Source organism: Vigna unguiculata, chromosome 9, assembly GCF_004118075.2.
Source record: "Vigna unguiculata cultivar IT97K-499-35 chromosome 9, ASM411807v1, whole genome shotgun sequence".
Classification (NCBI taxonomy): Eukaryota; Viridiplantae; Streptophyta; class Magnoliopsida; order Fabales; family Fabaceae; genus Vigna; species Vigna unguiculata.
This window is the reverse complement of record NC_040287.1, coordinates 38655611-38679719: the sequence shown is the minus strand read 5'-3', so window position 1 is coordinate 38679719 and position 24109 is coordinate 38655611. Positions and strand designations below refer to the sequence as shown.

At 27.6% G+C, this 24109-nt stretch overlaps 1 protein-coding gene across 3 annotated transcripts; it reads left to right on the top strand.

Moving 5' to 3' along the window:
• Window positions 1–14497: 14497 nt before the first annotated feature.
• On the top strand, window positions 14498–18119 carry LOC114163397 (homeobox protein knotted-1-like 3). Of its 3 annotated transcripts, none has more exons than XM_028047710.1 (6): window positions 14498–15157; window positions 15735–15855; window positions 16718–16911; window positions 17039–17170; window positions 17455–17591; window positions 17690–18119. In XM_028047710.1, the coding sequence occupies exons 1-6, from the start codon at window positions 14498–14500 to the stop codon at window positions 17691–17693; spliced, it is 1248 nt and encodes a 415-aa protein (XP_027903511.1). In that variant the 3' UTR covers window positions 17694–18119. The 3 variants fall into 3 exon arrangements, with proteins under 3 accessions (XP_027903511.1, XP_027903510.1, XP_027903509.1); XM_028047709.1 differs by having other exon boundaries at window positions 17682–18119; XM_028047708.1 differs by having other exon boundaries at window positions 17679–18119.
• The last annotated feature ends 5990 nt before the right edge of the window (window positions 18120–24109 follow it).

Below are 24109 nucleotides of genomic sequence, written 5' to 3'. Positions count from 1 at the left end.
GGATTTTCAACAATCTTCGAATGTGAGTCTCTCACATTAACATTTTCCATCAGAAACATTTTAAGCCATGACAATTACTAAAGAAAATATTATTGTATATTATATCAATTATCCAATAGTAAAAATCAAACGGGTTGAACAAATACACTTTCAAATAAAAAATTTTTGAACCCAACTAATAATTATAGTTTTTAACTTTGTGATAAGTGTTTGTTCCTAACATAATTATTATTATATTAATTTAATAATCCAAAAAATATATATAGTTAATCTCGTAAATAAAATGAATAATTACACGCAATCAGATAGATAAAAAAAAAACTGAGTGTTAGTTAAGATCGTAAAAGAAATGTCATACATGTAAATTACATCTTCCTCACTTTTTTTAGTTTCTTTTTCCATTCTTTTTTTCTCTGTTCACCCCTTTGATCTCTTCTCTTTTCTTTTTTTTTTCTTCTTTTTATTGTCCCTCTTCTTTGTTTTTTCATTTGTTTCTCTTTTCCTTTTTTTTTTTTTCGTATTTGCTCAAAAGTATCTCTTTTCCCTTTCTTGTAAACCTCTTTTAGTTTTTTTTTTTCTTTTTCAACATTCAATCTCTTTCTTTACCACAAATGCTAATTTGTACATTGTTTTTTATTATCATATACTAACTAATATGGATGTATCCTAATCCCTCGGATATATCAAACCTGATATTTTAAAAAAGGGACATACATATACACTGACCATGACTTCATCCCTTTTAAGACTTTATGATATCAACATAAGTACACACCCAAATCAGAATAATTTGAAAGTGAGATTTAGAAAATCAAACAAAAATAGTAATAAAACATAGCATCTACAGGAAATTTTTTTAAAATAAAGTAAAGCTTTTTCTCCGTATACACTTAAAGGAGTGAAAATATTAAGATTTCTCACATTAAGTAAAAATACATTAATATTTAAGTTTTGAAGTTTTTCAATTAAAAGTCCAGTCTTTTGTTAATATATGTATTATTATAACGTATAAAAATATGTAAATTATCTTATAAGTGATCACTCCTCCGTGGTGATAAATATTTTGTTTTAACAATGTTGTAAGCATTTGTTCTTATCGTGTAATCCATGGATGTTTGTGGAATTTCCAAATACGCGTTTTGAAAAAAATAAATGATGTGGTTAGAAAAAAATGAGCATTTAGTTTTGGTTGATTGGACTGTGTTTGACATTGGTGTGATTGACGTTGATCACGTTACTATCCGTCAAAGGAAAAGAAAGAGGTGTAGGTTCCGTAGAGCATCCGCCAGGTCTTTCGCATGGGATAACTTCTCAAATAACTTTTTTTTTTTTAAATGTATGTTTCAATTTTTAAATAATATATATTAGATATTTTTAGGCTAAATGGCCAATTTGGTGTCATGTGTCGTCAAATTTAAGCGAAAAACTATCCAATATTTAAACAAGTACATAATATGAGTTCATGCTTCCACATTTTAATTTAAAAGTAAAATTTTTCCCGAAATTTAATAGTAACTTGATCTTTATAATTATACTTTAATCACCAAATAATCTTATAAAATTTAATACAAATTTATAATTAACTTTTTAGTAATTTAGAAATTAAACCAAAATGTTTATTATTTTAAAGATTAAATGGATAACGGACCCAATAGAAATGGAGAAAAATGGGACAAGATAACCTGCATTATCATCTATTAAATAATAATAATATTTTTACAGTAACTGAAACTATCCTATTACAAATTCGAAAAACTCAATGAATAAAAAAAATCAATCTCATTCTATTCAAAATTAAGATCTAGAAGTACAATTATGCATATTATAGTTACAGACATTTCCAAACCTAACATAACACAATTGCGTATTCACACCTGCAACTACAAATACAAACATGTCGTGGTGGAACAACAATTCTCCGTACTTCACAGTTTCACACGTGTGACACAACATTTCAACGTCGTAGAATGCTACTGCAGATAGATTATTCAATATCTTAACGTGATCTCAGAGTAAAAGTTGACACCAAATTAATAGTTCGATTTTCTATAAATAAAATAGTGAGAAAATAGACTATATATTTAGACAGTAAAATATATTCAAAATAACTAATAAACAACGGATAATGTGAAAGTATGTACCAAAAAAATGTACATTAGTTAAACTATAAAAAAAATTAAAAAGTAATCGAAGCAATAAAAAAACTATTGTTCTCACTTTTTAAATTGTTAGTTATAATTTATAATACGACACACTATATACGAATAGAAGTTAATTCAAATGAATTATGAGATGCTTAAAATATGAATATTATTGAAAGAAGTTTATTACGGCCAAAATACAAGTCAGCATATAATTGTTTTCACCACCTAGAAATCTACGAAATCTAGTATACCTCTCCATATAATTAAAAGTTAGAGTTATATATATATATATATATATATATATATATATATATATATATATATATATATATATATATATATATATATATATATATATATATATATATATATATATATATCAATATCTTGTTGAAATTTTTACATCAACTAGAAATAAGATAATTTTATAATATATAAATGAGGTATAAATTTTACTTTATAAATTAATTTTGTAAAGTTGAGTTAGACTTAAAATTCACTATCAGAACTATTATTTAAAAAGAAAAATATATCCTAACAAGAGAGTTAGATTTCTAACACAACTTAAGAATACCAAAATTTCATATAAGTAGATGTAATATTATTTACTGTTTGAGTGGTTTTAAAGGTGAACTAAGATTACTTAATTTGAAAAAGAATAATGGTAAAGAATGCGTGTAAGTTTAAAATAATGTAAGAATTGAAGTGAAAGGAAGAAGCTTTAGGTATGTCCTTTGTTTCTTTTGTTCTCGCTTGTATCACAAAAAAAGTGACGCGTAATGGAACAAAGATTGCCGACCTTTTTGGTTGTTGCCGTACATAAACTCCAATGTATGAAGAGTCGATTTGAGTAGTGTAGTGTAGACAAGACAAATTGACTGAACCACAAGGTTTTCTCATTGTCATTTTCTCTAAGCTTTTTTAAACTTCAATATGGTGAACCCATTCATTCTGCCTTTCAAAAAAAGGAAACTCACCCCTTTAACGTTAATGAAAATGTAGCTAAAATAAAATCACTATGTATAGATTTTAGTCTTTTATATGATAAAAATTGAAATAAAACTTTTACTCTATTTTTGTGGAAAACGAAGGTCAAGAAAAATTGTACATTCGATCCTGTTAGTAATTTAAAAGGAAGGAGAAAAGAAATTGTGAGATCAATTTTTCTATTAAAAACATTGTAAATATAAATTTAGATATTATTTGTATGTATATTATTTAGTTCTATTTAAGAAATGTTAATACTTTTTAAAAATTCATATATTAAAATATATTTAATAAATTATCGACTAAAATATGTTACGGTGATATTAAAACTTATTGTTTATCTTGACAGTTTCAAACAAATACACTAAATAATTTTATTAAAATTTAAATTATTATCTATTTTATTTATTTATAGTTGTGTCTCACAGAAATAATAAAATACAATATAGATTCATTTTAATAACTTTTTTATTCGTCGTACCTTTGATAATACATTATTTATTTTACTTATTATATAATGGATATAATTTATTAATATTAAATAAAAAGTATTATATATATATCCTAAAATTAAAGCAACGGTAGTAGTACAAAATTTGTAGTTGGATTTAATTTATTTCATATTTTTTATACATATCAATTTTTAACTAATAACAACTAAAATTATTTGGCAAGAACAACAATTTTGCTGGTAAAACAAAATTATTGAAGACTTTCAATGTTAAAATTTATCGATAATATGTGTATTGGCATATTTTATCAACGAATTAATCTATTAATAATTATATAGTCAAAAATTCGTCGATAACTACTCAGAGTCTAAATTGGAAGTGTCAAAATGATAGATTGAGTTAAAAATGGATCAGTTCAACCCGGTTCACCTTTTGATAAGCCCGCAAAGTTTGCAACCCAGTTCAACTGAGTTTATGGATTAATAGGTTGACTCACTTACAAATATAATTTTTTATAATTTATTTTATATATTTGTTGCATTACAATAAAAGTGAATTAACTCGATTTATTTTTTTTATAATAGTAAGATCAAAATGTTGACCTAATTATTTGAGATATTATTATAAAGGTAGTAGTTAAAGATTAAAGTATCAATATATATATATTGACAAACAAATAAATTAAATATTTAAATTATTCAAATATTATTGAGTAACATTCTAACATTTAAAAAATATCAAATTATAAACCTATATAATTAGAATTGGTAAATAATTATAATAAAAAAAGTTTAAATTGTAAAAAAAAAAAATAATAGTGTTGTTGGTGGTGGGTTGAGGGTCAACCCACCTTCAACTTGGTTCGAACCCATTTAATCTTGTGGATTACGAGTTAAGTATGTCGAGTTCAACTCAACATACTTTTAACAAAAATATTTTTTTTTTAACCCAATCTGGCTCAAACCTACAATGACTAGAGTTGACTCATGGATTGGAACCCATTTTAATTATCGACCGATTGAAAAAATAATTATTGACGAAACTTACTAATAAGAGATATTCGTCGATGATAAAATTTTTGGATTACCAACAAATTTTATCATATCATAGTCAAAATTAAAGTAAAAAATTGCGGTGTTCATTTTAATGATAAAAATATTCATCAATAAATAAATTATCAATTAATTTTATCGATAGATCCATTATTAAGAGATATTTCGAGATATTTCATCGATAATTAAAAGTCTACAAATTTTTTATATAATTTTATTTTACCGATAACTTTTTATAGATAAAATGTGTCAACAATTTCATTTTATCAACATTTTATTTTTTCTTCGTCGGTAAAATATCTTTGCTAGTAATTTCATTATGAGTTTGAGAGGTCATAAAAATAATTCAAGTAACAATCTATTTTCATATAATTTAAAAAATATTTAATTATCAAATAGCATATTTATAAATATTAAATTGAACAAAAGTATGATATACATTATCATTAAAATAATATTACATAATTTGGCAGTTGTATTGGCGAAATTTATAAATGATTATTCAAGGGGAAGACTCACAATTTCATAAAGTAATTCAGTTTCTTATGCAAATTGAAGAACTATTTTATTTTGACTATTAGATGGTAAATTGTTGAAAAGAATCTTTAATTTTTTAATAAAGCTGACGATCCTTCTAAATTATTTAAATGACATGTTAATAGAAAGACAAACAGAAAAGCTATCTCACTAATCACGAACCATTTCTTCACGGAAACTATATTTTTGGCGTTTACCTTTATAAAAGAGACGAGTTAGTTTTCTTTCCGTCAAAACATATGTATCAATTTTATATAAAAGAGAATTTTTCAATTAGGGTTAATAAATATATAATAACACTCATATTTCTTTTAATTTTATATAAAGGAATATATATATATATATATATATATATATATATATATATATATATATATATATATATATATATATTATGTGTGTGTGACAAATGAAAAAGTTAATTAACTGAATATTTTGTTCATTTTTCCATTATTAGTTTTATTCACTCAAAACAATCTCTATATTTTTTTATTTCATTATCTCGAATAAAATATAATGCCCCATTGTTTTCCTGGGAAGAAATTGCAGAATGAAAGAAAAAAAAGTTGCATATAATTCTTAGAAAAATATGAAAAACGATAATAATGATGAATGTCAATTTTTTTACATGAAAAGACCCATTACAAAATAATACATAATCAAATTATGTTTTATATATAAATTATTTTTGTCGTTATTATATAAAAATATAATCGGTTAAGTATTGTATGAATTTGAATATGTTTTACATAATTAGTTATGTCATTAGATTTTTATAGATATATTTAATTTTTTATTATAATAAATAAATAAAAATACAATTATAATTTAAGATTTTTTACTTTTTTTCATTTAAATTTATAGTATTTAGTCCAGACAACTTTGTTTTCCATTTTCTCTTTCACCTCTTTGTTTTTCATCTTTATTCAATTCAAACATAAGTAACAAGATAATTATTTTACAATTGAACTTAGTTATTTCTAAACCAATTTAGACATTTGTTTATAAATTATTGATATATAAATATTAAAAATAATATTTAAATAAAATTTAATATAAAATAAAAATATAATTTTATTAAAAATATCATTGAGACAATTAGATAAAAATTAAACTTTGTTTCAATTTAAATAGGAGCGAAATTGCTTCAATTTTAAACAAATTGAGATTAAATTAAGATAAAATAATAAATACATGAATTAAATTGAAAATTTTTACATTTAATAATAACATGTGACATTACATCTATCACGTTACATAATATCAGTTTTAGAAAAAAGTATTGATAGATAATCTGGTGATTTCATGCTAAGTATTATTGTTAACCTGGTGTAGTTATAACAATTTTATCAGAAACAAAACACATTTATATGGTGATTTTGCCGTAATTTTAGTAATTTTAGTGGTGTTAGATATTTATATTTGAATGAGAATCTCACTTAAGTAATACTGTTTTACTCAAGTCAAGAAAATGAGAGAATATAGATTAAAGGTTTTTTTTTTTTTCGAGTGGTATTCTTTGTGTTCTTAATCGATGAGATGTTTACATTTGGCATTAAACCTAAATCATGTGTATGAAATTGTGAGTGATGCATTGTGTTAGTTGGAGTGGAGGAGTTTGTTAGGGAGTGAAATAAAATAATTGAAAAAAATAAAAAGTATAAACAGCGTATTTGAATAATTGAGGAGTGTTTTTGGTGAAAGAGGGGACCAGAAGATTTGATTTGATGTTAGAAGAGGAGGACAAAATGGCGTGAAGACGGAACAATTTAGCGGGAAAGTGGGACCCACGAGGGGACCACAAATGGAATAGTGATTGAGGCGGCGGGTATCAGTGAAGTCAAAATGAAGAGTGGTCCCCACTCAATTGTCCACATCATCACTTATTCAATTCCAAGGCGCGTGCTCTTCCATGGTCCCCAACTCTCTCCACTCACCAATCATTATCTTTTCAATACTCCTTTAATCACATTTACCCATTTTTCAAACCATTTCAATCATTTACGATCCTTTCAAACTTCATATTTCTCTTATGTCTTTTTTCTGCTCCATCCTAATTAAATCATTTTTTACATTTTTACAATATTAACTCCTCAAACTAACCGCATCAAAGCAATGTTTTTGGATCTTCAAAACAACGCTAATTGACGTAAGTAAGGAAGATGAAACATCACTTCCTGTGTAATACCATGAAAGTTAAAAAAAATATATAAGACAAAAGCAAAGGAAAATAACAAAGCAATCAAGAGGAAATACAGGACAAAGAATTAATCATACAAACCCAACATAACTAATAAAGTAAAGTCATCAAATCTAGAAACTTATTAACATATCTAATATCGAAGAACAAAGGTAGAATTGAAGTTGTGCGTGAAAGATATAAAAGACATTTGATAATGAGGTTCTGAAATTTGGAATCAATAAAATATCATCATATAATTCTTAAATTTGAATATCTCTAATTGGTTTAGTATTTTTATGATATTAGGTTTCTTAGAATGAAATATAATATTGATATATTTTTATTTTTTAATTAAAATTATAAATTATAAATTATAAAAATTATAAAATAAAATAAAGTAATAAATGGTTGTGGCAACAACTGAACTAGGTGACATGATAAGATAATAATCACTAGTTACTTAACCGCCACATCACCTAATTAACAGATAAAGTTAATAGCGGGACTCAATTGAAAAAACAAATTGTTGAGTGCTTAATAAATTACAAAAATTTATTAGAGACTCAATTGGAAGTTTCCAAATTTATCAGAAACTTAAACATAATTAAGCCACCATTATATATTTAATGTTGGAGATTCATAGACAAGATTAAAAAAAATAGTTAAGGATAAATTTTATAAATAGAAAAATCGATTATTTAATTTTCTTTTTAAATATCATAGTCTTCCATAAAGTTTCTGACATGGAGTACAAAAATTATATCCAACCTTTAAATAATGCTTTCAATATGTTGGGTTATTGGATAAGTAAATCTCTTGTTAAGCGAAATTCTTTTTATCCAAAACCCGAGAACTTAGAATTGTTAGGTGAGTTTGATCTTGTTGAGCGAATTGAGTAATACATTACTTGGTTGCTTGGTGAGACAATCCTTTCGATAAGCAAAATTCAGAATTTTAAAATCTAGAGATCTCATGGAGAATTTGTTGTTGAACAAGTCAAGTCTTATTGGACGAGCATACCTCTAGAGCTATTTAAGAAACTCCATATTTGTCTAGTTGGACGAGTTCATGAGCTAACTAAGCGGGAAAGAGTATTATGGGTGAGATATGTATTGTGGAAGTTTCTAAACGTGTGTTACAATGCTTTTTAAGTTTAGAAAATGATTGGGTTATGAATGAGATTAGAATGAATTTGAATGGAGTATGTATGATTGGAGGTACATAATGATTTTGATTGATGAGATGCCTATTTATAACGTGGTGTGATTATTTAAATATTTAAAATGTGTTGAATTGTTGAGATGCAATTTGAACATAGTTATTTTTAAGGAGTAAATACTATATTGAAATGCTGTAGGTTGTGTAATGAATTGAGATTTTGAAAAGATTATATAACTCTACAAATATTAGGCTCTCATAAAGAAATATTTTAGATGGTAAGGGTCGATGGATGTTCCTGTGACTTTACTTGTAGTGTGAAAAAAAATTGTCTAATATGTCACAAAGAAATTTATCATGTCATATAAGAAGGACTTAGTTTCCTAACATTTAATTGTGTTTGAACAAATATAGTGTGATAGGTTCAAAATCTTTGAATTTAATTCAGTGTGTGACTATTCTGAAAGTAGAGTTAAGTATTTGTGATTATGTGATATCAACTATTTATGACATGAGAGGTACTTGTTGGATTGAGCACTTGATTTGGTTGTCCTGAGATGATTAAGTGAATAATTTGATTTTTGAATGATATCCATTAGATAAATTAATGAACGTGAAAATGTGTGCTTGAATGAAACTTTTTAAAGACTACTTAATTATGTTGTGTGTTGTGTTGTGATTATCGTGTATTACATGGAAGCAAAAGATATTTATTGTGTTGGTTGTGAACAATGATATGCTAAGGAGAGTTAGAAGAATATATTTTCTGTATTTTAAATTTCCTATGAAGAGGGAAGAATAATTATATCTTAATAAACATTTCAGAAAAATATACACACACTATTTTAGCATGTTTGGACAATTAATGTTATATGAGACCTTATACACCTAGAGTCAGAATAATGACAAATTATAATGCACTGATTAAGTGCAATTATTTTCATTCGATAAGTTCATTTTGCAATTTTAAATTAAATAAACCTACTTAGCAAAATAGTATAAAGGTCATAATCATCCAAAATTTATCCTAATAAATTTCTTCGTGACTATTATACCATTATTATTAGATTTGTCTTAAATCACTCATAAATATATGATTTCGCCTTCAAGATACTCATTTATCGACTTGAGAAAATATTGATAATTATACATTAATTAAAAATAAGAATAAATTATAATATATAAATGAGGTACACCTGTCATTTTAAATATTTTATGTGAAATTAAGTTGAATATAAACTCATGCAGTAAAATTAAATTTAAATTTAAAATAAAAATTTTAATATTATTACAACCAATTCAATTTCTTCTTTGTATTTTATAAAGTTATGTTAATGAAATATAAGTAAGCATTTATATTTTTGCTTATAAATGAAATTGGAGGCAGTAATTTTATGGTTACATATTATTCATTGTGGAAAGCAATGATTAACACCGTTGAGTTGAGTGCCTTCTAACATTTATTCCATGCGTGTAACTCGTTATTTATTTTCAAAAATTATATTGTTTATTTATAAGTTAGATATTTATTGCAGCATTAGAGACTTAAATCTTGCAGTGACCTAGAAGGAAACATAAAAGGAGTATGGTAGTGAAAGTAACATCATATTGCATACCATTGCGTATGGGACTTCAATTGGAAAACAAACAATTACAAAACTCATTCCCTTTATGCTTTACACCGTGGAATTGAGTGCACCAAAAGAAAATAACCAACAATTATAAGAGGAAAATTAAAAAAAAATAAAGAAAAATAATAAAAATGTTGCATGAGACTATGCAAAACAGTGTGGCTAAAAAGTAATAGATTTAAAAATCATAAAAAAAATGTTTGCCACATTGACCTTATCTATTCCCTGCCATTTGGAAACAAACGTGGCTACAATACCTGACTAGTTGGGTATTGTAGGTCCATATTTATAATTTATAGCTTTTCTTTCGTTACACTTTTCTTATATCTTCTATTCATTATCTTCTTTGTTTTATCACCGTGTTTCAGCAACAAAATAAAAGCAAACATCTTATCAGTGATTAGAAGATCTTAGTTCTTGACTTCCGATCATAAGAAAAGGTGCATCGTGGTGTTTATTTGATCGTAAAGAGGACCGACATAGGTGCTTTTTTCCCTTGAAAACAACAGTCAAAAGCGCAAAAGAAAAGTGTAAAAAGAAAAACCGAGAGTTCACTCAGTGATTTTTTTACCAAGGTTGTTCAAAAGATAAAGCATTTTACGTTAAAGAAACATTGCAATCATGTTTATAGTTTGACATTGAGTTCAACAAAGATCAAGAAATGCATAGGCCTCAACCATATTCATAACAATATAAGTAAAAAGAAAAGCTTAGAGAAATTTAAGATATGTGATATGCAATTTAACATAAATACAGAATAGTAAATATAGTGATCCAACAATAGCTTTGGTTTTGTGATGGATCTGACCAATAAAAAAACGTAGGACAAAGGTAAAGGTTGAATAGTGTCAATAATAGAGACAACTATTTGGTACAAGTGGATTAGATAAAAGAGAAATAAAAAATATTGGTGGACCTCTCCAATTTTTGTAATTTTACTATGAGATTGAATGAAACAGTGAAAAAAAAAAAACACTACGTTATAAATATTTGTTTGCTTTGGTGAAATATTTAATCGATTTAAAAAAATAAAAAAAAAGGAGAGAAAATAGGAAAAAAAAGTTGCAGCTTCCATTCATATATTGATCAAGATATATCAATACTCTTTTAGTATAATAGCAATAATTTTATTTAATTTTATTTATTAATGATTAATCATAAAATGAATTTTATAGGTTTGGAAAATAGTTGAGATTTTATAAGAAAAAAAAGACTTAGCACTTCAAGATAATATAAGTCTATTATGAAGTTTAATTTCTTAAAAAGTAGGACTAGATTTTATTGATTTAACTAAATTTATTTTATGTACTTATCTTTAATAATGTTTTATATATTATACATTTTTATTAAATTTTAAAATATATAGATATGTGAATTAGAAAATTTAAATCAAACTATCTAAAAATCGATAAGAAGAGAAGAACTTAGTCAAAAGAAGTTTCTTAAAGCCAAAAATACTTAAAACTTATTTAAAATTAACAATTTTTTAAGAAAGATTAAATATATTAGGTTTATTATGTATTGAAAAATAAATGTTAAATAAAATTAATTATGATAATTTAATAAATAATATTGTATAAAGAAATTCAAAAAAGTAAATTTTAAATAAAATATCCTATTTTTTTTAAATTTATTTTAGGCCTTCCAAATTTTATATATATATATATATATATATATATATATATATATATATATATATATATATATATATATATATATAATATGATAATGAAATGTAATTGAGTCCATTGGTACGGGACAGGTAATTTTAAAAATTCATGAACTCCTTCGAAAACAATTATCCTAAAATAAATATTTTCATTATTTCTATATGATAATGTACAAAAGACATACATACTAATATTAATAAATTCCAATAATTATATATACCTAAAATTTGTAATATAATAGAAATGTGAAATATCAATTAAAAATTGATAATTACATTTATTTAATGGTTAAACTTTAGTTTAATTAATTATGTATTTAAGGAATATAAATGTAGGTTTAAAATAAGTATAATGCTGGTATTTGGGTAGAGAAATGAAAATAGTAATTTTGGAAAATGTAGATGGTAAAAATAGGTGGATTTTTAGTTTGGATTGAAATAGATACACACATAATTAAAGGAATAAATTTGCAAATGATAATTAGAATAATTTCTTCCACTTTTATTAACTATTCCAATTTTTCTTTTCAATATTTTTTCTTTAATTTTTGTTTCTTCTCTTTTCTAACCCGCAAAATCAAACTTTGTTATTTGTTCATTGATGAGTTAATGCTTAGAGTTAAGAGAAAATATAGAACTTCAAGTTAGATTATCATTAGAGTAAGTTTTATCTTTTCTTTACTAATTTCAATTTCTATCTCGTCCTTTATATAAAACTCATAAATGTTTAATATTGTTGGATTTCACGTTACTTTCAAGATGACTTATGACTAAGGTTCGAGAAAGTAATTTACCCACATCGAAGACATTAAAGGAAGAATTGTAACATCTCTAATTTTTAAATAATTCTAGTATTTATTTGATTTTTATTATACAAATAAAAGTTAAAATATCTTATATGTGTATTCATGTGTTAAATTTATGTAAAAAATTGTTGTCTATTTTATCTAAATGTAATTTGAACACAAAAAATAAGTCAAATATTTTAAAAAAATATTATAAATAAGTAAAATCGAAAGAAAGAAGATCCAAGATTAGTCATGACCTAAAACATTAACATCAAAAGTTGTCTTAGAGTTGTAATTAGGAATATATATAGACCATTAACATTAAAAGAACCAAAATAATATATTTAAAATTTATATATTTTATTATTACTATTATAATCCAATGAAAATAATACATAACTTAATATTATTATAACTATAAAAAACATAGTACGTATCTAATAATTTTTTCTTTATTAAGTCAATACTAACATTTTTAGTTATCTTTTATTCGATGTAATAAGTAAAATTTATTTCACGATCTTGATTAACAACAAAAAATAATCTTTCTAAGTAGAATGTACTTTCTAATCTTATAAAAAATATTAATATGGTTTATCAAATTTAAATATTAATATAGAAAATTTTAATATTTTATATTATTTATAAATAATTTAAAAATAATATTAAAATTCACAACTAAATCCTAAGTATTACATATTACGATAAACTTTCGACTCAAAAATCCATTCATTCTTTGTCATCAAAATTTATTAAACCAGTTATTACTTCAACATACAAAAATCTATATTTTTTTAAATGTTGACTTGTAATTCCTGTGTTAGTTAAGTTTTAAGACCGTCGATGCCATACAATGGAATCAAATATATGTAATCCTTTCATACTGTATAGACCAAGACCGAATCAGAACTACTCTAGAAAACCAAGTTATTTAATATTTTATCAAAATAAAGTTTTTATCTTTCAAATCAGATAATTTTATTTCATATTCAATTTTTAATTTTACTGATACTTTTTATTCAATAAACCACATTAATTAATGATGTGAAGTTGTCATTATATTTAAACAGTGTTGTATATTAAGGTTACAATTACATCACTACTTTGTAGATAATGTAATAAAAATAAATATGAATCCTACTAAAAAATCAATCAACTATTTATTGGTAGAAAATTGTGTTAAGATAGAGTAATGTTATTTATTTGGTTAAATATGAGTGTGCTTTAATGAGATTACATAATTTTATGAATTATTGGTATACTCACTTAATAATCTAATATCAAAACAATTTAATGTTTAATTTTTATTCTGTGTAAAAGCTGAGTCAATTGGTGCAAATAGTTGCAGAATTTTGAACAATGTGGTGTTTAGTAAGGTAAACTAGGAGGACTAAACCAAAACAAGCTAACAAATTAAATGATACTTGAAAGGAAACCATTGGATTAGTTTATTTTATTTTAAAATGTTTTTTAGTAAATATCTAAACAAAGAATTATTTTTTTAAAATTTAGTGGGGACCATGGAGCATGCGAATATAAAAGGGTTGAAATTGGTTTGTAAAAAGAATGAATTGTAGTAGGGTTGAAGGGCCGGGGTGAAAATAAAAATAAAAAGAAAATAGTGGGAGTGACGGAAAAAAGCAATTTCCGGAATTAGTAAGTAATGACCGGAAAACCAGAGTGAGAAATACTGAAAACCGCCTTATGTGAATGTATTGTGTTGTGTGTTTCTCCAATCTCGTGTTATAACCATTAATACAACGTTGTTTGTAACTCAGAAAACCTTCTGTTCCCTCCCTTTTCCTCTCTGGTTTCCTCACTCCTCTTCACTTCGGCATGAACCAATAGCTGCTACTTTTCGCACACAGAGAAGAAAAGAGTTTCATTTCTATCATATATGGCTTACCACAACCCTCAAGACCTTCCACTTCACCATTTCACTGACCAACAACAACACCATAACCAAACTCTCACTGACGCATCTCTCCTCTCCGACCCTACCTCCAAACCTCCCTCTGATCCTCACCAACCAGCGCCAAATTGGCTCAACAACGCCCTTCTCCGCACGCACTACACCAACAGCACCACCACAAACAACAATAATGACAACACCAACTCCGACACCAACGTTAACGCTGCCAACAACAGCGCCACCAACTTCCTCAACCTCCACACTGCGGCTACTGACTCTGGCCAATGGCTGGCGCGTCCGATCCTCCACCGCAACCAGAGCGAGGTCATCGACGATGTCACGGCAGCGGGCGACTCTGCCATGACCGGCGCCGGATCCGGCGATTTGAAGAGCGAGGCGGCAGCAGTGGAGGGCGGTGGAGACGGCCTGATGAACTGGCAGAATGCGAGGTTTAAGGCGGAGATTCTATCGCATCCTCTGTATGAACAGCTTCTGTCGGCACACGTGGCATGCCTTCGGATCGCCACACCGGTGGACCAGTTGCCCAGGATAGACGCTCAGCTCGCACAGTCCCAGAATGTGCTCGCCAAGTACTCTGCTTTCGGACAAGCCATTGTGGATGATAAGGAACTCGATCAGTTCTTGGTATTTTCTTACTTTCTTCCCCAATTTCACCTTTCTTTTCCCCCTTTTCGATTAATTATTATTTTTTATTATTCTTCTCGTGATTATCCCCTCCCCTCTCTCTCTCTCTCTCTCTCTCTCTCTCTCTCGTTGTAATTGAGGACTTTCGCTTCTAATTTTAAATTAGCTATTTGAATTGTTGTTGAAGACATGGGACAGGTTTTCTTGGCCAAGTATGTGTTGTTCCTGGACAGAAAGTGAAACAGATTTAGTTCCTTCCTTGATTCGAGAATGAAATTATTTAAATTATGTCAGATGTAGAATGATGGTTATTAATTAAAAATAAATAGATTGGAAACCTGTGCTTCTAATTTTAGTTCTTGAGCTACCTTCATGCCAAATGAAATTTGGATTATAACCCCTAATTCAGATGATTTTGCAGCCGAGCCTTCTTATTCCATATACTCCTCATGGATCTTCACAATATTTAGTGTTATGTTCTTTATTTTGTCATGGGCCGTGATTTATTTCCAGCTTTATTTGCAATTGTGGGTTTACAATTCACAATTTTTATATATTTTTTTAATTCCTGCTGCAGTCCCACTATGTTCTGTTGCTCTGTTCTTTCAAAGAACAGCTCCAACAGCATGTCAGGGTCCATGCAATGGAAGCAGTAATGGCTTGTTGGGAGATTGAGCAATCCTTACAAAGCTTAACAGGTACTACTATACTCTTTTTAGTGATTGTTACATCTCAACATTAAAATAAGGGTTGCTTGCATGACAAATTGGAATAACTTCATTCTAGTTCCCTCAACTATGTTCAGGCTATCAATGAACCAACCAGCAATTTCCTCACCTAATGAACACAACATTCTAGCAATTTACCTCAGTTTTTTTTAAAGCTGCAAATATGTTATTTTTTTTTTTAAAAAACCCGGGTCTAGAAATGTCAAATATTTTATACGAAAAATAGGAGTATCATGTGCTAGCTGCTGCTGTGTGTGTGATTATGTATTCGGTCCCGTGTGTGGAACTTGGGACATTGAGATTCAGGGTACTTAAGTTCTGGAAATCAGGAACTTTAGCTCATTTTTAAAAGTTTGTGATAAGGTCAAAGTATGAGTGAATATATTGCAAGGTTGTAAGGTTCAGTAATAAATGATATGCAAGTCCGTAATGGTTGTTGGAGTGAGAGGAACATGGGTACAGGGATTAAATTTTGGTGATGTTTTGACATAGAATGTCTCTGGGTTGGAAAAGTTGAAATCTTTGTTTAACTTTATTAAAATTGAAACATATATAGCCAAATAGAGAAGAATATACGAAACCCCTACTCTTTGTCTGAGATAGAAAGAAGACAATTTGTGTATTTGAAGAAAGCATTGAAGACTTTAAAGTGCATAGCCCGGTTGTCTGATATTTTTGGCACGTTATGCCGAACCATGGTGGAGAGGGTTTTGGTTAGATTAGCTAACTTTTTGTGCAGAAATAATGAGCAAAAGCAGAGGACTGTTTTTGGCATTGGAGGAGTACTAAAGTGATGATTTTTTTTTGACATGGTGAATGATTGATTGAACAGGAGTTTCACCCGGGGAAGGTACAGGAGCAACGATGTCTGATGACGAAGATGAACAAGTAGACAGTGATGCCAATCTGTTTGATGGGGGTTTGGATGGTCCCGATAGCATGGGATTCGGTCCTCTTATTCCCACAGAGAACGAGAGGTCCCTCATGGAACGTGTAAGACATGAATTGAAGCACGAATTGAAACAGGTAAGGGATTAAATGCAAATGCCTTTTAAAAGTCTGCCTAAGAGTCCCATCGTTTTGAATCTCTCTTCCCACGTCTTTGACATCAATTTTTGTTTTTTTTTTTGTTTTTTTTTTAATTATTATGTAGGGTTATAAAGAGAAAATTGTGGACATTAGAGAGGAAATTTTACGCAAGAGACGAGCTGGGAAACTTCCTGGTGACACCACCTCTGTCCTTAAAGCTTGGTGGCAATCACATTCCAAGTGGCCTTACCCTACGGTAAGAACTCAATATTTTCACTCAACTATTTTTTATTTTTTATTTTTTCAAGAAACCCCATCAAATAAATATGCTTGAATCTAAGAGTAGGAACAAAGATAGATGTCCCTGTACACATTTATTATTAAATTCAAAGCAAAGGAATGAAAATTTCAGACATTTATCTTAGCGGAATTGACCGTTGACCAAAAACCTTAGTGTATGTGGTTAAAGGAGATGTCTACAAGCGACCCTTTTAAAGATGTTTCATATTGGATTGAGACATGTTTTTTTTTTTTTTTAAGGAGGAGGATAAGGCACGGTTGGTGCAGGAAACGGGTTTGCAGTTAAAGCAGATCAACAATTGGTTTATCAATCAAAGGAAGAGGAACTGGCACAGCAATCCCTCAACTTCCACTGTGTTGAAGAGCAAGCGCAAGAGGTATTCATATGTTAAAAGTTGTGATTTTCATTTCATTGATTCAGAATTTGCACGAGCTTTGTTTGAAAACCAATCTTAATTTTAAAGAAGCAATGCAGGTGATAACAGTGCCGATCATCACATGTAAATGCAAGAAAACTCGAGAACCGATATTCCGTTGGTTGAATCATGGTGCATGACAGGGGATTTAACATTTAAGTGAAGTCAACGATTAAAAGAATTCACATTCACATTTTGCTCTGCTCAAGGAACAGGTCAACACAGAAGAGGAGTATTAAAGTCTGCAGTGTACGGTGATGCATCGAATTTAGGAAGTTGAATTAGGAATTATATACCAATATCAAAATGGATAACTCCATGGAGCATCATTTTTAGTCTCATTATTAATGTTTGTGAAATATATAATAGTGAGGGGTTGTGGGTGTATAGTAATAATCTGAGCATTTTTTTTGTTTTTCTTCAATCAAGCTAGTTTTGTTGTTGTTGTTGTTATTCATAAAATGGGTATTTTACATGGAGTTTGGAATTTTTTTTTGTTCTTAAAATATTGTTAGTAAAGAAAGAATATTGAAAGAAGAAAAGATATGAATGTATTGGAAGGAAAATTATTAGAGGAATTATTAGGAGGTTTTGAATGGATGAGTTGGCATTGTATGATGAAGTGAGTGTAAAGTGATAATGATGGATGGAATAAGTTGGTGAAATTTGGAGGGTGAAAAACAGGGTTCATAAATTCTTAAGAATGTCTGGTTGGAGGGTAAATATGACAGTGTCTATAGATGTATTTATAGTTAGGAAAAGTTCAGGTGGAGCAGACAGACTAACAGAGAAAACGGATATAAATCTTTTGTTTTTACTTTCTTCAGATATAAATGGCTCATACCTGCAATTTTTAAGTGGTCCCCTCAGTGATATTTTCTTTGTGGTCTGTATTTCGAGAGAGTATAGCCAAATATCACAGCAACTATGAGTGTTTCTGAAACTTTCTTAATTTCTCACAATCATTTTTCTACACAAAACGATAGATTTTTATTTTTAAAATATGTTAAGACTATTTGATTGAAAACATATTTTCAAACTCAGCTTCAAAGTGTCACGTATAAATAAATTAAAACTTTCATTATTATTTTCTTGAATCATTCTTTTAAAATGGAGCGTAATGATACTGTTATCTTTTAAAATCCTCCAACTCTTAAGAACAAAATAATCCTAAGCGAGTAAATTTCAATTTCCTACTCTTCAATTTCATTTTTCAATTAATACCTACAAGACACAACATGAATCATGATATCGCACCACTTTATATTATCAAATTAACACTGCTTTTTTTAAATAAACACAATTTCAGTATTGTTTTGTGAGTAGTTATGAAGACTAATTAGAATAAAATTAACTCAAATTATCTCTCGACAAAAATAAAATTAATTTGTGAATAGTCAATAATCTTAATTGGGGTAAAATTAATTCAAACTCTTTTCCAACAAACACGAAATGTATTTAAATTAAAATTATGTCTTATAAAGCCCACACTTAAGAGTTAAAAATATAAAAAAATATAAAAAAAAATAATGAAAGATAAATAAATTGGTGCAAATAAGAATAAAAAAAAATTGTTAGAATTCTATGCACAAATTAAATACAATGATACAATAAAGGAAGAAACTTTATAGGTATTTTGGTGTTTGAAAAGAAAATAAGGAAGATTGTTGTGTAATTAAATAAGAACAATTAAATAAAAAATGCAAGATGGATTAAAAGATTTAATTCAATGATATGAAATAAGATTGATTTCTCGTCTTTTCAAATAGGATAGGATTCAATTTTTACTTTTTTTCATTCCGGTATACGATTAAAATACTAATACTTTTGCTAAGCAAACAATTATTAAAAATTGAATTAATTAGATACCATTCAATCGATTCATTTTAGTTTTTCTAATTGATCCTACCATATATATAGTGAAAAGAATTAATTAACCCGTATTTTGTTCTACGGTATACAAATTATGTGTTTACTATTTATCCACATCAAATATTACTAATTAAAAATTAATGAGTTCTTATTAATTATTATGCATAAAATTGACTTACAAGGGATGACAATAAGTCGGATCGGATACAGATAATGTCTATCCGGAACCCAACTCGCAATATAAAAATTCAAACGCTATCTGTTCTGTTATTCACGCGGGTAGGGCATCTGTTTAAAAAAAAAAAATACCTGCATGTATTTTAAAATTCGGGGGTACCCGTGGATACCCGCAAATATTTAAAAAAAAATATTTTACAAATATTTAAAATTGAATTTAAATAAAATTACAAAAAAATGTAAAATAAAATATAAATAAAATATAAATTTAATCTGATAAAATATAATTTTAATTAAATTTAATTTAATAAAACATAATTTTAATTTTAATTTTTTACAGGTAACGAGTACCTGTGAATACGGACAATATGATATTCACACTTGACCCGTTTATAAGCGGATATTAAAATACCCGTTATTTGTTACCCGTAAATACCAACTATCCCTCATGGATTTTATCCATGAATACTCAGGGACACAAGTATTTTAGCCATCCTACTCACAACACCATCACGAGACAATCTTAAAAATAATAACTATAGCTCAAAATAAAATAAAATAAAGAAGACTCTAATAAATAAATAAAATGAACAACTCTACTTGAAACATCATAATCCATAATTGAAATTAAAAAAAAAATCAACCTCAGAGATGATATTACAAAACATGATGTAAAAATGAATATAAAATAAAATATAAGAAAAGAGAGGATGGGGTCTTGGAGGAAAGCATGTGCACAAACTATCTGGCCATGGACCTTGTTGGGTCATGGACCTATCTACAATTTCTGCTATTGTAAAGGTTCAAAGTTAATTGTGAGACCCCTTTTTTTTTATTTTAAACTCTGTCCTAAAGAGGGGTTGGGCCTAATCATTTAAGGGTCCAAGTTCAATCCACTTTGGACCCTCAAGATCCTCTCACAATCACTTACCCTTCATTCTGCCACTTTTACAGAAAACAGTCCTCTCTGTATCTCTTGTGCTGAACCAGAAAGCTCTGTTAGGGCTTGAACAAGCAGAAATCTAATAGTATCTAACTTTATTTAATATTTATATTTTTAAGGGTATGTCGTTTTCTGTACACAGTTTCTTTGGTTGAAATTTTAGATGTTGATTGTTGCCCGCATTGGATCATTGACATTAGATACTTTTATTTATTTGTTGAGATTTTATTCGTGAAAATAGTTTGCCTTTGGTCTCAATCTCTGAAGACTTGGGTTTATGTTGAAGTATGAACTAAGTAGAATTGTTTTTTTTAAACATTTGTGGGTTGATATCTTGTTTAAATTATTCTTTTATTGAAAATTTCCCCTGTGCAGGATTTGTAGAAAATAATTTAAGGTGTTGATGCTTACATTAAAAATGGCATGTCCCTTGACAATTTTCATATTGCATCGAGTACATTTTTATGTTTTGTAAAAATTAAAAATCTAGATAAAAGTATAAATGTGAGGAGTATTCCCTTCTGGGTAAATTATATTTTGGTTAAATAATTTTTAAATTATTATAGATGTAACTATTTTCACCAGAGTAAACTAATTTAATGAGAACATAATACACTGTTGTAAAAGACATTGTTTTGTTGCAAGTGTTATCATGAATCCATACATGTATTGATTTTCAGACCTATTACTTTTTCCTTCGTCTTATAATTAGTAATGTCTTTCCTCTCCTAGTAAAGGTAAAAAAAAATAATAATAAATAATAAATATTCTTTTAGTTTTCTGATGAAATTTTAATCATTTTGTTACATTTTAGAATACCAGTATCTTTGATCCTTGTATAAGAATAAATTACAGTAACTTTTATTCTCATTATTATAAAAGAAAAATGTTTATTTTTAAATGTATTAATTACCCATTACCAATTTAACATAATTTGTTCAAAGTCTTTCACATGCAAGTTTAACGATGGGTTTTAATTTTATATGCTATTGTCAAATATTATTAAAACTATTTATATATTTGCAAGTTTAAAACAAATGTCAGATTTTCGATGATAATACATGTTTTTTTTAGTCATTCCTATGAAACTCAGGTAGGAGACGTTGTGTTGACGGTTGTTTGTTTCATGATGATTTTATTTAATTTTCTCTTGCTCAATATAGATGATCATGCCTGTTTGTATGCTTTAATGAGATTGATAATGAAAATGTTGGTATGGGAAGCATGACTTGTTTTGTGGTTGGTAGTGGAATGGCATGAAAATTGAATTCTTGAGATGACATGTGGAAATTTGTTGGTAAAAGAGTTTCAAGGGAAACTCTTGGTAATGGTAGTTAGTGTATACCTTGATATAGGAGATGTCTAGATAAAGAAATGTATCCTGAACTCTAATAATCGTTCACGCTCACATAGAGTAGAATGCTTTATGTGGTGAGAGGGCAGGAGGTCCTAGTCTTGGGACGTATTGGCCCTAAGACATTAGAGAATTAACCCTGTGTGTGGTTGAGTGATAACCCCTTGCGTCTAAACTCTGCAGAGTTTAGAAACCAGCACAGGTGCATACTTCCTTTAGAATTTTATATCAAGAGTATGATCCGGATATTGAGTCATAGAGTCTTGCAATTGTTTACTTTCACATGATTTGGGTGCCTACTACTTTGTTTGATTATAACCTGTTTTATCATTTGGTTGCTTGATAACATGTTAAAATATTTTACTCTAGCTTACCCTTTCATTTTTGTCTGTTCCTTGCTTTGCTTTCTCTTTTGCAATGATTACCAATTTATTGGTGTAAGCAGATGTGGAAACCCTTGGTAGAACTCAGGATGGTGAAGATGGTGTTGTGTAGAGTGGTCTCCATGGTCTGGGTTGTGGCTCACTGTTGAGCCCTTTTTGAAGAACTCTTGTTTATTTAGATTCCTTGCTCTATGAGCAATCTTTTGTAAAACAATAGTACCCTTGTGTCCTTTTGATGACAATTGTGGTGTGTCTAAGCTTTTATTCCAAGTATACTATGGATAACTGTAATCGTCAGTACATGTATGCTTCATGATATGTACTCTTTTACATTACATTTATGTGATGCTTAATTTTAGTAGATTACTCTATTTAAAATGGGATGTCACATTAATTGTGAATTTGGACTCTGATGATGAAATCTATATCAATAATCTTTAAATATTTTTAAAAAATTGAAATAATTTTCATGCTGCTTTTGAGATTTTAAAATATTTGAAAGATACATATTTGGCAAATTTTATTTATATTTTTTAATATATAATTAAAAAAATTATTTATGCAACTAAAAAAGTTATTTTGAACATATTTTTATATCTCAAACTTATATATCTTAAAATAATTCTTAATTAAAATAAAATTTTAAATCACATATTCAAATAAAAAATTAAGTTTAGAAGTTAAATGATTACACAAATTTACACTCATGAAATCAGTGACCTTAAACCGTTAGTAGTGATTAAAATGGATATATTTCTGACTGAAACATATGCATAAACTAATTTAGTTTAAAAATAATCTCATTTCATTATTTTTCTAAAGAAATTCAATAAGTACATATGAAGAAAAACTTGTCAAATAAAACCAAATATGTTTCCAAGAATATAATTGTGGACAAAATACAAATGTATGTTTATTTGAAAGCGAGGAAAGTAACACAACTAATAATAAATAAATAAGATACTAAAGTTTCTAACTCCATACCCGTGTTTAAAACATATCCAGTTATTACATCTTAATCTTAATTTTCGTACTCTGAGATTAAAACTAAGAAATCAATAAAAAAAAACTTCTACATATAAAATTTAGAATAATTACTTTCAAATAAAAGTCTTTTCAAGTTATTCTTCAACGTTAATGTTCTTACAAGCTACTCGATCCAAATAACTAAAATACTAAAGTGAGAAAGAATGAAAAAAAACAAATTATAATTAAAGAGAGAAGAAAGAAAGAATTGAAGGCAAGTTGCAACGGTCAATCGTTTTTTTCTCCTCTATTCTGCAGATATTTCATGGCAAACGTATTTTCCTATAATCATTTAGACATTCCAAGGAAATAGTCCAATCCTAAATAGATTTTTTTTTTCCGTAAAAAATAGTTGTTTCCACATTAAAATATATGATTTTGCGATCAGAAATAGATTTTTTTTTTCGTAAAAGATAGTTGTTTCCACATTAAAATATCTGATTTTGAGATAAGAAAGATATGGTGATGATAGAAAATATATCTAATCTTAATTAGATCGAGATAATATCTAACAAGCTGCATGGCTCCTCTAACAAACTACGTTCCCTGTCGATTTTAATTTTAAATAAAATCTTATCTCTATCATTTTAGATCTTGATATTTTTAACTATCCACAGTAATAATTATTATAAAAAACAAATATATAAGAACGCCATGATAATATATCTCGGTCTTCAAAGTGAATGTAAAACTAACACAATCAATACAAACTTTGACGCCAATG

Bases quoted from the DNA above. Each gene is read 5' to 3' on its own strand.
- LOC114163397 (XM_028047708.1), top strand. From the start codon at position 14,498: ATGGCTTACCACAACCCTCAAGACCTTCCACTTCACCATTTCACTGAC. The intron at 15,856-16,717 runs GTACTACTATAC...TTGATTGAACAG, and splicing joins ATCCTTACAAAGCTTAACAG to GAGTTTCACCCGGGGAAGGT. The intron at 17,171-17,454 runs GTAAGAACTCAA...TTTTTTTTTAAG, and splicing joins CCAAGTGGCCTTACCCTACG to GAGGAGGATAAGGCACGGTT.